At 38.0% G+C, this 14,073-nt stretch overlaps 1 protein-coding gene across 1 annotated transcript; it reads right to left on the reverse strand.

The window, feature by feature from the left end:
• Window positions 1–751: 751 nt before the first annotated feature.
• LOC139790642 (protein-lysine methyltransferase METTL21E-like) lies at window positions 752–13,742 on the reverse strand. The gene is made up of 4 exons (XM_071732517.1): window positions 13,648–13,742; window positions 6,249–6,406; window positions 3,101–3,218; window positions 752–2,193 (listed from the first exon to the last, which is right to left on the reverse strand). Exons 2-4 carry the CDS (start codon window positions 6,369–6,371, stop codon window positions 1,769–1,771), a joined length of 666 nt encoding a protein of 221 aa, XP_071588618.1. The 5' UTR covers window positions 6,372–6,406; window positions 13,648–13,742; the 3' UTR covers window positions 752–1,768.
• Window positions 13,743–14,073: the final 331 nt, after the last annotated feature.

Here is a 14,073-nt window from a genome sequence, read left to right on the forward strand (position 1 = left end):
GACATCATGATCTTAAAAGGTCTTTTCCAACCCAAGTGATTCCATTATTACTTCTGTGTTACCTCCATGGCTCACCAAGGATGCTTCCCATACAGTCAGCAGCAAGAAAGAACCTGCCCTTGTGATATGGTTCCTAACCCTTTTTTAAGTCAGTATCACTCTTGCCACATCTTCTCTCTCTCACCTTTTCCCTACAGCTACCTCTTCTCTGCACTATTCCCCTCATCTCCTCATCCCTCCCGCCATGTGCTCATCCATCTTCCACCCCCAATTATCTTCACCTCCTCCTTTCACACATGGGATTCCCAGCTCCTACTGACAAAGCTGGACAGCTCACACTATGCTGAGAACTTTTGTGACAGAAAACCCAAATGTTTGACTGGGAGTAGGACAACAATCCAGTTATACCAGTTATTTATCATCATTGTGCCCCAGACTTGTGCCAGGCAGCCAAGCGAGTAACAAGCATCCATCACAAGAGAAGATACAAACAGTAGTATGTTCTGGAAGACACCATAAAAAAAAAAGTGCTCCAAATTGACAATATATAAAAAATTCCTGGAGGGACTACAAAGAGGAGCTAAAAAAGATAAGGATTGACAGATTTCTAAGCCTTCAATATTACTAAAGCAAGTGCCTGCTACAGCAGAGGTGATAAAGCTCAAGTGGTCATTACCACATGAGCTGGGCTTCTAGCCCACAAGGGACTCAAAGTTCTCTCAGATTCAGTTCTAAACAAAATCAAAAAATGTTGAGTGTTCAAAGAATCGTTTTATTAGTCTTCCCAAATGACAGTGCTCTGATAGGCTTTCAAGCACATTAAAACAGGAACACACAGTACTGCGTAGCTAGGAGACAAGTATTTTGATTGTCCATCTAAAAAGATAAAAATAAACATCTAAGCCTGCCCATGCCTCAGCCACACCATGTCAGGCCAGTTTAGTCTTCTTCCTCCAACCATGACCAGAGGCAATGCAGAAGTCTTCTCTTGATGGCCACTGGTTTTTTTTTTATATTGTTGTTCCCTGAGATCCACATAAGAGTCTATTTTTGGAGGGGCAGACCTCCAAGAATTCAAAGTCTTTGCAAAGGGCAGCTGTACTCTTCTTATTCAAGACCTTTGTTGCAGCAACAAAACATCTAATTCCCTCTTGCCTCGTATGTGTGACTGTCTGCTGCAGAATCCCTGAATCTAAATAAAAAATGGAAGGGGAAAAAAGCATAATCGTTAAATCAACGAGTAACTAGTAAATTCTGTCTTTTTATTATGGCAGTATATTTCCCAGGTGGGGGATTTTTTCATCTAATTTAGTGTCCTATAAAGACCATTCCAAGGAAGGATTCACAGGATATCAATAATGGGAAAAAATCAGATTTGACATGACAACTTTTAAATGCAAACATTTATCATAGGCTTAAGTTTTAAATGATTGGTTGATCTTATGAGACTGATCAAAGCTGCAATTGAAAGTTATTGGAAATATTCGTTACACATCTCAACAATACCAGTAAAACTTGTAAAACTTATTAGTGTTGTCAGCTTAGCACATAAAAGTCAAGAAAACGTCAAAGATGTTTCTTCTCTGTATAAAGCTAATATGAAATTGAATTTAAGAATTCATCAGGGATGCACTAGAAATCTGATGTTTTGTTTTAGCTGTCTTCAAAAATTTCATTCCTGCAAGTGCCAGCAGCTTCTAACATGGAAACTATTAAAGAGAGAACAAGCTGCAAAAAACCTGAAACTGTCACCCCCTGTATCTCTCTTTCAGACCACCACTTTGGAAGATCTGACTTTCATCCTGCCTTTCCTCATCGCCTTATACAAGGTTATGTTCAAACTGGGGAAATCAGAAATCACCTCTAAGTCAAACAGAGTCTGAAATCTGCCCACAAACTGGTTCTCTTTGTCAAGCCTAAATTTCATAGCCCACAGAATAACAGTGTCATTCTTGCACAGGTGATCAAAAGTTAGGAGAAGTTCATCCAGGAAGGGATGGTGGTAAACTACATCAGCAGCCATAATGTAGTCAAAGTGACAGGAAGAGCTAGGGAAGTTCTTTTCCAGATCAATTCCCCAGGACAACTCCTTAACATGAGGCTGATGCTTGCACTTCAGTTTTGTATTTTGGAGAACATTGTACTGAAGGTTTCCCAGCAGCTCTGGCAAATCAGTGGCAGTCACAAGAGCACCTGTGACAGGGAGAAAACAAAGGTAATTTTAGAGTATACTTCAGAACTTGAGTATAAAACACATTCACAAAAGCCACTGCACAAGGAACTGATTTTAACAGGTAGCTCTCACTTGGGGGAACTGTAAATACTCCCAAAAAAATACTCCCAAAAGCTCTTAGACATTGAGCTCAAAATAAGTATTTTGTTGCTGGTAGTTCTACTCTACAGATTGCCATCAAATGCAGCTGGGGATGGGTGGGGAGAAATCAGGTACTTGCTGTGTTTTGATACCATATTGGTTAAAAGTACAGTGAGCAAACAGGGATTGAACACCAGTTACTGACTTTAAAAAAACAGTCAAGAGGTCTAAGTATTGCCTCGGGTTCTTTCCTTTTCACATAGTAAGAAGATTTGTCAGACTATAGAAAGCTAAGATTCTGTTAAAATGCCGAAAATAGTGATTTGGATTCCTCTTGAGGAAAAATAAGCTTGTATGAGAGAAAATACAACAGTGTCTGCAGGAGAAAAGTCTAGGATCAATTGCTGAAAGAAAACGCTGAACATAAATAGAAAAAAAAGTGACCTGGCATCCAAGAGCTGTTTGGTCAATGGAACATGATGCTTGGTCACACCTACATCTGGCTGCCAGTAATGTCCTGTGAGATTACAAGTTTCTCACTTTGGTCCCCTGTTTAACACTGTTCATTACATTATCATCTACTAGGACCTCCTTTATTGCATCAGTATATTCACAGCTTCACAGAAAATACTAACACATCAGGTTTCCAAATAAGCCTTTTGGAATTTACTTTTTCTTGCTCTTAGAAACTTTCAAACATCAGAATTTTCTAAGCCACTTCCTTTGTGCTCCAGTATTCATCTGAGAGATGTTTCCATGAGCATAAAAGCACTGGCATGTACTCACCCAGTAAGCTGGCTACTATGGAGACCAACCCAGTTCCAGCTCCAATTTCAATCACATTTTTGTCAACCAAATTGTATTGTTTAGAATTAGTTTCCAAAAAATAACACAGAACAAGAGCCTGTAGGGGAGGGAATCCATGAACATACTGAGCAAATAAATGAAATAAAACCCTTCACTAAATATGCATTGTCATTTAAAAGCATGCAAAAAAAAAATTCTTCTGTAATTTCATGTCTTTTTAAATGAACAACATTAATTCAAGTGATGTTCCTAAAGGATCACAGCTTGCTATGAACTTTGAGCTCTGTGGGCTGACAAAATAAATGCCACAACATGCCTCAATATAGGCTTGCAAAGCATTACAGCCAGAAGGAACGACCACAATTATCTAATCTGTCACGCTGCATAACATGAGCTATGAAATTCCAGTCAGCAATTCCTGCTTATAACAGCACACACTTCTGGTTGAGCTAAAACACGTCCTTCACAAAGACATCTTGATGCAGGGACAGCTTGGAGAAGAAAATCCACAGTAACTGTCATTAAGCTCTTCTAATAGTTACTTATTTCTAACAATAATTAATTACTGCAGTGATTTAAAAGGGAACAATAGATGTACCCTGTTCTTTCAGTTTGTTTTTAGGTCCTCTGTGCTTATCTTGTTAAGCACAGCAAACCTTTATAGCAAACAAAGCCACAGAGCCCTCTACAACTGACTCATATGTATGCATTTAGAAACTGTAATTAAGGCTCTGCAGCTTTTCTGTCCTGTCCCACACTGACCAGTGAGTTTCAGTTCACTGTTGAAATAGAAATTGCTAAATTTATTCCTCTGACAGAGATGGTTTCCAGCTCATCTCCCACATTTTTCCTGTACTCAGATAATGATATAGTGTCCACTAACAAATATATATGATGGTTGCCACATCCTCTTGCAATATAGATCACCATTTGAAAAAGCAATTAGTGGGTCAATCTGGCACTGCAAAACTATGCTCCTAGTTTTACTTCTAATCCATTAAGAAGTAGAAAGAAGCAGAAGGAACATTGACCCAATGTTGACATGCTAGTAATTAAAACATTTTTTTTTCTCTCTACTTCTTAATTCAGAGCAAAAAGAGAAGGGCCTTTTATGCAAACTTACCTATATCTCACAATCAACAAAGCTTTGAAATAGAAGTAAGCCTGAGCACCAGGACTAATTCAATCCAGGTTCCTTAAGATTGCATCTGATGTTTGACTGACATTTAAAATCACATTATATTAAGATTTCCTACTAGTTCCATATATTTCTATAATTTCTTCCCTCGGACTTTTGCCATGTTCTGTTGTAGAAACTGGCTTGCAGGATCAAAATTTCTGTGGGCTAAATTAGGGAAACTTTGAATTCTGGCTTTTTTTCCATGAAACATGCAGAAACTTTACTTTTCTTAAAGTTTCTGCCCTCTCAACAAATTGGGATGACTTATTTTGGTAGAGTTCAAATACTGCAGCATGGAATACAAAGGAAGAATAATGAAAAGACACAGACCTTGCCTTCCTTCCACAGCAAATCTGGCTAAACCTTTTTAGAAAAAAAATATGCTTTTCAGAACAGTCCATGATTTTGTGTGAATAATCAGTCAGATAACCTTTCATCAAAGACATGCACTGAGGCCACCAACAGATACAGCATAAATTACTTGTCCAGGCTTGCTAAGACAAGGAAAGTCATTTGGAATTCAAAACAATGGAGTACTCTAACTCTCCTCAGATTAATTATGGCCATAATTCTCTAAAAATACTACAATCAGTAGTAAACCACAGTAGTTTCTTTCACTCTTGTTTCAAAACAGCACCTTAGCTGCATTGCAGAGATTCAAAACCTTGAAGAAGGCTCTCTGTAGGGCGGGCATGTTGATGGTTCTTTTATCAAAAGCCAAGGACAACAGTTCTGTCCCACTAGATTTTGAGTTGTTTAAGAAACTGAAAGCTCCATCTAAACCTTTCCCCATGTCTCAGAATTTACAAGGTGAATTTCTTCCTCACACAAGTAGGTTGAGTAGCTTCTATGAGTGCTAATACCTTGTGAGCTCACATCACACTCTTTCCACAACCTGGATCTGCCTGCTATGTAGCCATCCATATTTATAAAATATACAGAAATGTAACATAATAAATGTAATAAAAAATGAGCCAGCAGTGTGCCCAGGTGTCCGAGAAGGCCAACACATCCTGGCTTGCATCAGGAATAGTGTGGTCAGCAGGAGAAGGAAAGTGATTGTGTCCCTGTAATCAGAATCGGTGAGGCAACACCTCGAGTGCTGTGTTCAGTTCTGGGCCCCTCACTACAAGAAGGACACTGAGGTGCTGGAGCAGCTTCAGAGAAGGGCAAAGGAGCTGGTGAAGGGTCTGGAGAAAAAGTCTTATGAGGAGAGGCTAAGGGAACTGGGATTGTTTACTTTGGAAAAGAGGAGGCTGAGGGGAAACCTCATTGCTCTCTACAGCTGCCTTAAAGGAGGGTGTAGTGAGGTGGGTGTTGGCCTCTTCTCCCAAGTGAATAACAATAGGACTAGAGGAAATAACCTGAAGTTGCTTCAGGTGAGGTTTAGGCTTGATATTAGGAAGTATTTATTTACTGAAAGAGTAGTTAGGTGCTGGAACAGACTGCCCAGGGAGGTAGTGGAGTCACCATCCCTGGAGGTATGAAAAAAACATGTAGAAGTGGCATTTGAGGACATGGTCTAGTGGGCACAGTGGTTTGTTTGGTTTTTTCCTGGATGGACAGCTGGACTCAGTGATGTTAGACGTCTTTTTCAACAAGGACAATTCTGTGATTCTGTAATCATCATAAGACAGGCATATTTCCTTCAAAATATGTTTGTAACTAGCTAATAGGATGAAAAGTTACTGGTAGGTGAGGAGGAAACACACGATCATACATTTTGTGGGATAGGGGCACAAACAAGAAATACCATTTAAGCTTTGAGAACCAGGAATCCATACTAAACCAGGCTAAATTCAGGTTTTGAATTTGCAGAATGGAGACAGAGAAGCAAAGAATGTTTTCCTTGGGTTTATAACTAACAATAAAATGTATTCATCATGCAAAACAGAAGTTCTAGTATAGCCCAAAACTAAAAAAAACAATACTGCATAAATATTGTACCGATGGCCAGACGACTGCCCCGTAGCAATCAGTGGCTTCTGTAATTCTTATCTCGTGGCCAGCAAAGTGAAAGCCTTCCCAGGGCTTATTAGTTATAACAGCAGGAAAAAATCTCCTTCTCATGATTTCATCAATTATCTGTTCGTCTTTTTTTCCCCCTGAAAGCAAAAGTATAAAAGGTCAAACAGGCTGAGTGGGCTGATAAGGAAACTGCGAATTTATATTGAAAAGATGATTTGGAAGCAAGAATGTGAATTACATCTGTGAATAAAATACATTTCCCCATAACTGGTTAGAACGATTCATGGGAAACCTCCCAAATTTTGATTGAACTTTTTGGTTTATGATTAAATCATTTCTTTCCTGTTTTGCTGAATAATCCAAGCTCACAAAAAGTAAAGACGTGGAATGTTACCATATATTGCTTTCCACTTCAGCAATTCAAAGGAAATTTTTAAACTTCTTTTTCCCTTCAAGAACAGCTGCCCCATTACAGACACTCAGGGTCTTGTATGCCTGGATTTTTTATTATTTTTCCATGCCCTTTTATACTTTCCCTAAATTATAGTTCTTTTTGCCAGTAAACAAAAGGAGCCACAGTATCATTTACAAGTCTGTCACAAAACTTGTGAAACAGATCCTAGCAACACAAATTATGACAACCAGGAGGGAAAGCACTACTGTTGTCAGGAAAGCTTATCCACCCATCCCAACTGAGCCCTGTCACAGGGATTCTTTCCAGTTGGCTTGATATCCTGAATGCCATCCCTGTTGCTATGGGAAGGATATTTATGATAGCTAGCATAATCCCAAATGACTCTTCTAACAGGAAAGTATTCATTTTTAGCTGAATACCAAGCCAGTCTCAGTTTTGTCATCATCAAACAAAGCTGCACCACAATGTTACCAAAAAAAAAAAAAAAAAAAAAAAAGAGATTAGCTAAAGCATCTTTCCAGAGTATTGTCTTAGCAAAGTCTAGAATCATTCCAAGTTTTCACAGGAAATTTGCTTTCATGGCCAGCTATGATCTCTTGGCAAATTAGCTACAGCAAAACATGTTTACAAGCTATGCCTCCTAGAAAGCATGCTAGAAATCTAGATAATTGGGCTACAATCTTGGCCAAAACAGAGTTCCTGTATAAAGCCTGCAGTTACCATGGAAATCACAGATACCAAGATTAGGATCTTTATGGAGACTGCAAGCCAAATGGCTATGAAACATGAGAACATTTATGTTTTCATCAGCATAAAACACATTGGTCTATCAAAGATTCTTCATCTTTTCTTCCCTCCCAAATCGCTGCTGTCACAGGAGATCATGGCCTCAAATGCTGTCATTTGCTTTGCCATATGCCTCAGTATTTAAGTGCCATAACCTACTGACAAAGTCTTTCTCCTCTCCTTGTGATGGAAGGACATGAACAAAGAGATGATACCAAACAAAAACACATTAATGCTTAGGCTCATTAGCCAGTGCTTTAAGCATGTAGCTCAACTTAATCTAAGCATCAGAATAGCAACAAAAATGGGGAAAAAATCGAAAGGTTCCTGTTTGATCTTAGTATGTTGACACTAAGAAATAACCTGGAAGTTGGAAAAAAAAAAAAAAACAACCACAAAAAGAACCAATAAACACCCTCAGTAATGCAAGAAAATTTAAAATATTCACAGTATAATTTTATAAAGGTAGTTTAAATAAAATGCTCAACACTGAAGCTATGAAGTCTTAAGATGTTAGAAAAGAAGTAGTATGTGGCAGCTCGTTATGTCTTCTGGAAGCCTCTGATGTTGAGAGAAAGCACATGCCTCATGGTGCCTGCAAGCAGGGAACTCAGCACAAATATGATTTAAGTGCCAGAGAAATGCTGCACCAGAGCAAAATTAATCTTTTCTTATGAAAGAATTAATATGAAGCTGTCTCATTACACATATTGTAAGTGTATTTAATCTATCATCCTGCTTCCAGGCATACCAGACATAGTCTGCTTTTAATCTTCTCTAACTGCTTAGAGCAGTCTGATCTTGTTCCGTGATCAGTAGTTGCTGGGGAAGTAAAAAGCTATTCCTTCTATTACCTCCCAATTACAACCATTTTTCTTGATTCTTCCTCCTTGGACATCTGTTTTGGATCCAATTTTGTTGAGAAGCTGTAACTTATTAAGTCTTAACTTATAAAGCTTCTGCCAGAAGATCTATAAAACTTCAGCAGTATTACAGCTACTCCTCGAGTGCTCAATAAACATTTCCCACCTATTCCCTACATTATCAGCAGTCTTTCTACTGAAGGTTTGCAGAGCACTTACACTAACAGAGTTCATAGACCACTGCTCCCTACCCTCAGCTAAACTGTGCTCACCCCTAAAAGAAGAATGCCAAATCTGCTGCTTAATAACACCATTTAAAGCTTTGGCCATTTTATGCTTTTGGTACTCCCCCAGGTGGCTTATACGGAGAAGTTTACCTAATTTTTGTATTTTTGTCTTCACCTTAAGAAGCTCTCACTATTGTGGAGAATCAAAAAGCACTGAGTATATTTCATCAGAGACATCACATGTGAGATACGCTGCCAAACCCTAGTAAGAAATTTTATCTGGACCAGAATGCTAATGATTCTGATGAAGAATGTTCATCTTCTGATGAAGAGTGCTGACAGTATAAAGAGTGCAGACTTTTAGTCACATTTGCTGAATTATATAGAAGTTTTCCTTCAGACTATGAAAAGCACTTTTCCATTTTCTGCCTTATCTTTCAGAATAATCACACTTCTTTGAGACTGCACAAAAGGAAAGAGGTGAATTTTTCTCTAAGTGCCTTCAAAGCAGTCAGAACAGAAAAAAATAATGAACAAGTGGGAAATCTTTCAAGCAACAAGAAAATTGTTATCAGAGTACGCAAAATTCAAGTGAGATCAAGTCTTTTTAAACCCGCAAACATGGAGAAAGTTCTGCTGGTACTTTCAGCAAAATAGTTTGTTGGTAGCAGATGTAAAAATCTGATAGGGAGTTATCCTCATGGAAGTGTTTATCTCTGTGATAGAACATGCTCTCTTTTTCAGGAAGAAAAATTCTCGGAATTGTGACTCATTGAATGGATTTTAAGACCACAAAAACTGACTATTCAGTAGAACTGGGTCAGGCAAGACAAGAGGAGGCTTAATTAACCTGTCTCTTAATTCTTGGAAGAATGAAAGCACATAAATGGGCATTTCCAGCAATATTACTCAAAGAACCAATACTAAACTCTCCCAACTTAAAGATCTGCTAGGACAGGTTCCTCCCTTCTTTATTTTTCTGGGCTTGACCAGGTTTACCCTCACTCCTCTTCTGTGGTTTGGAGAGGTGTGGAAGTGTTATCTACACAGAATGACTTTCTTCAGCCTATTTGTATCTTTGCATGAGCATATATACACAGAAACCAGTGCAGTTTTAGTTGCTAGAACTTTATTTATTTTAAGATGAGACACTCTGATCCCGCTCAGGTAACACTGAGGTAATTTTTGGTAGTGAAACAGATAGTGATCCTTTGGTCTTGAACTTCTGTATCCAAAGGAGTTCCCATCTATAGATGCTCCAAAATTCTTCTTGAAATAGAATTTTAATGTCTTTGTGTTTCTTAAGACTTTCTTCTTATGGGGTTGGCTTCTTACAGCACCCTTTGAAACATTTTAAGTATTGTCTAATGTCTTTGAAGCATGTTCTTTGAACTCCCTTGAGTTTAAGTTAATACTAGGGCTGAGGGAGAAAAGTCATATCCTGCTGATACATCTTGCACTATATCAACCACATCATTAAGAAAATGCCGTAATCATCATTTTGAAAGGCAATGAAATCATCATCATTACAACTGAAATAAGAACATAGTTTTCCAAAGAGATGAACTGCTAGTTGGTCTCTTTTCCCAGACGACTTTCAACAAGACAAGAGGACACAGTCTTAAGTTGTACCAGGGGAGATTTAGGCTGGATATCAGAAAGAATTTTTTTACAGAGAGGGTGATCAGACACTGGAATGGACTGCCCGGTGAGGTGGTGGATTCTTCATCCCTAGAGACATTTAAAAAGAGCCTGGATGTGGCACTCAGTGCCATGGTCTGGTAACCGCAGCGGTAGTGGATCAAGGGTTGGACTTGATGATCTCTGAGGTCCCTTCCAACCCAGCCTATTCTATGATTCTATGATATGTAAGAACAGAGTTTAGAAGTCAGTGGCAGATTACAGAAATGTATGTCAAGCTGCAAAATCTTGTGTAGGGAACCAGAAGATTTTGCCGACACATCCAAATGTCAAATGAAATGTCTCATATTAGATCAAAACCTAAAGAAAGAAAAGGAATTTTGCTGAGACAGAGTTGGAGAAGTCCTTCAAGTAAGGGAGCGAAAGCAGAAGGAAAATAACAGGAAAAGGACTGAGTCAGAATGGAGCAAGTTGCAAACTGCAGCATCTATTTCTTTAACAATGAAGCAAATCTCATTAATGGGCCTTAGGCTATCTTTGTCTGCACAATTTTTGCTTAGAATGCCTAGAAATTCAGTACCTGTTTAGAAACATGCTACATGATTGGCTGTTCCTTCTACATCAGCTGTCACATAAAATCATACTTGGGAGTATAGAGCTCCATCAGGAAACCATGCCCTTAAAATTCAGCTGAGTATCTTCCATCAATTAATAGCATATGTCAAAGCTCTCAATGCATAACTAATGATACTGCCTACATTAAAGCATTCTCCACTAATAAAAAGGGAAAAGACACAGGCACTGTTAAACAGCATTAAAAATGCAGAAAAAAGCAGAAAAGACAAACAGGCTGAATCAAATATTATTTTTTTTTAAATAGATACTACTGTCAAGGTACCTGAAGTAAAATGTGGTTAAAACCAGAAGCAAAATGACCCTTCCACATAAAAGCTGTCAAAAGCATAGAATTCTGTATCTCTATTTTCAGACTCACTCAGAAATAACACAGAGTAACAAAACATCTTCCAAGTGTTTTGCTAATGGATTAGGGCAGCATTAATTCAGAAGTAATAGTTTAGCCCAACAATTTATCAAAACAACCTACAGGGGAAAAAATACAGATTAGTCTCTTTCAAGTGCTGGCCTGACCCTACTTAGTCTCTTGAGGTCAAATGGTGTCACAGCCCAAGGTGATAAAGAAATAAGAGCCATCCATCTACTTTTCTCCTGCTTTGATGGATCTTCTCCAACTGGCCAATGGAATGAAATCCAAGCCTTCAGCACAAACTTGACCTGAAAAAACTGAGCTCTACAGCAACACATTCTGTCTTCTTCAGAAGCAGTGTACTCCTACCTACAGAGTTTAGGTTTAAAATTTACCACTTAGACTTGGACTTAGAAATGTTTTAAGAACCATGTATCAGCTTCTGTGAAGAGGTACATGACTCTTCTAAGACTTCTTAGCAATTGCCTCTGAGTTTCATGAACACAGGAGGACTCCCTGTGCTGATATTATTGATTGAGTAATGCATGAGAAAAAGTTCCAAGAACTTGTGATAGCCAGGGCTCTTCAGATATCCCCACTCCAGACATTCAGAACTGGACAGTCACCCAGAGTAAATATTCAAGCTGTATTTTATATATATATGTATTTTTAATATTTATATATAATATATATGTACTATATATATGTTATATGTGCATTGTGTATATATATATTGTATATAAACATAAATATATATGTATTATATATAAATACATATATGTATATAAATATATATGTATTATACATATATATGTATATATTATGTATTATATTTATGTATTATATTTATTAGATATACATGTAATAAAATAGCTAGCTATATATTCCAAAGCCAAGAAGACACCTGCAGAAAGGTCAGTAAGGGAACATATCTGCAATCAGTTCTCTAACTGTAAGGGATGTGTAGAGAAGAGTTGCATTACTAAACTGATAGGAATCATCAGAAGGAATCCCTGTGGATCCATCGAGCTATTTCCCATGGCTCAGAAGCAGCTTACACCAAAACTAAACTAGGTCCCAATTCTAAGGGACTCGGGAGTCTCACAATTTTTACTGAGATACTGACAAATCAGGATCAGGGCATTGGTCTTGCAAGCATTACTGATCATTCCATGGAAATATATACAATCCTGAATTGCAGAATAGTCCTCATATTCCAGCTGGTATCAGTTTAATATTTTTATTTTATTTCATTTATTTCTATTTCATTCCATTACATCATAAGGACCCTTAAGGGAAGGATCCTTACAAAGGTTAGGAAGGAAATATAATCCTTCTCTTGACTTTCCAGTCAGTGGTAACCTACACCTTTCTAAGAAAATAAAGAAAGGTACTCATCTAAACTACAGTTAATTGTTTCTTACTTAATCCCTACCTACAAAAAAACAAAATTTTTTATTTCAGCTCATCCTGCTGAAGTGGTGGCAATGATGAGGTACATTGTATTGCTTAATTTAAGATGCTATGTCAGGGTAATATACTATGAAATGCAGAAATACAGAACTGCCACCCACAAGCTGCCTCTTCTCAGCCAAGTGACACTTAGCTCAGAGCATGAGAAGAGAACAGGACAGGGGTATGCTCACAATATCCAGTCTAAGTATTTACCCAGGCTTGAGAGACATGTTTCAGTTTGGAATTCACACCACAGATATTCCAGACCCACCCAAGTCACGGGTCATCCAAAACCATTAGAAGTCTGAAAATAGGACTGTCATAGTCAGACTGTCTCATGAACACATAATGAATTCAAATGTGCAAATGTGCCAAGAATTTCCCACTTTGCTTTATCATTTTTGTCTGTGATTGAAAACATCTACAGGTCTAGGCTCTGCTGCTATTTAATCTCTAAAGATAACTAAATTATTTCCCTTTGATTACAAAAGCAGATTATGTTCTGAAATTACAGGGTCTGAAGTACGTTACAAAAGGTCACCAGCCAATTTCCTGATGGATAAGAAGGTTCTGGATTAATAATTTAGACACTGTAAAACACTGTTTAGCTTTATCTTTCACATATCTCACCTTGCCCAGTCAAGAGGGCTTTTATGCCATTGGAAATGGCTCTTACATCCTTGTAACAATATGATAGGTAAGTAAGGTGTTATACTTTAGAGATGATAATTAATGGAAGATGCTGTTTGGTTGCCTTTTTTATTTAAAAAAAAAGGAAGATAAGAGAAGGCATGTGGTGGGAAGATAGATGTCATTTTTTTATAGTATAAATAGTCTCATTTTTTTACTTAATTTTTTTTAAATTTATTAATTAAAATTTAGTTAATTTTTTATTAATTGCAAAGTCCACTATATAAAGAATGGTTCAGCAATTCATTGACTCAGAAAATGGAGGAACTGGGTGCTGGACCTTCCCAAGCAGAATTCAAATTCACAACTCACTCACCCAAGGGGTGTGTTCTAGTACAGAACCAGGTGCTTCCCCTCCCTTCCACCACCACCAGAGGTGGGCCATCAGAAAACCAGGGTTGCAAGAATCATGCTAGAAGGACAACAAGCAAGGAAAATCCCAGCTATAATTTTGGAACTCAAATGTACAGAGGCAGAGCTGGGCTTCACATTCTGGTTCCAGGATACTTTTCACATTTTACAGCAAAATAGAGGTCAATAGGAAAGTGTCAGTGGGGCAGGCGTGAGAAAGATAAGAAGTCTCTTTAGAAGTAATGCATGAAAGAGGAATAAGACACTAAGTCACTCCCTCTTGTAACTTTAAAGTTACAAATGCTTCTCAATTGCCTCCATTCCAACTATGTCCCATTTAAGGCACCTTTCTGGACTCCACACAGAGACTTGAAATGAGAGCAGGAATTGC

The sequence above is a fragment of the Heliangelus exortis genome, unplaced genomic scaffold, assembly GCF_036169615.1.
Source record: "Heliangelus exortis unplaced genomic scaffold, bHelExo1.hap1 Scaffold_111, whole genome shotgun sequence".
Lineage (NCBI taxonomy): Eukaryota > Metazoa > Chordata > Aves > Apodiformes > Trochilidae > Heliangelus > Heliangelus exortis.

Bases quoted from the DNA above. Each gene is read 5' to 3' on its own strand.
- LOC139790642 (XM_071732517.1), bottom strand. From the start codon at position 6,371: ATGAGAAGGAGATTTTTTCCTGCTGTTATAACTAATAAGCCCTGGGAA. The intron at 3,219-6,248 runs GTACAATATTTA...CCTCCCCTACAG, and splicing joins GGGCAGTCGTCTGGCCATCG to GCTCTTGTTCTGTGTTATTT. The intron at 2,194-3,100 runs GTGAGTACATGC...TCCCTGTCACAG, and splicing joins CATAGTAGCCAGCTTACTGG to GTGCTCTTGTGACTGCCACT.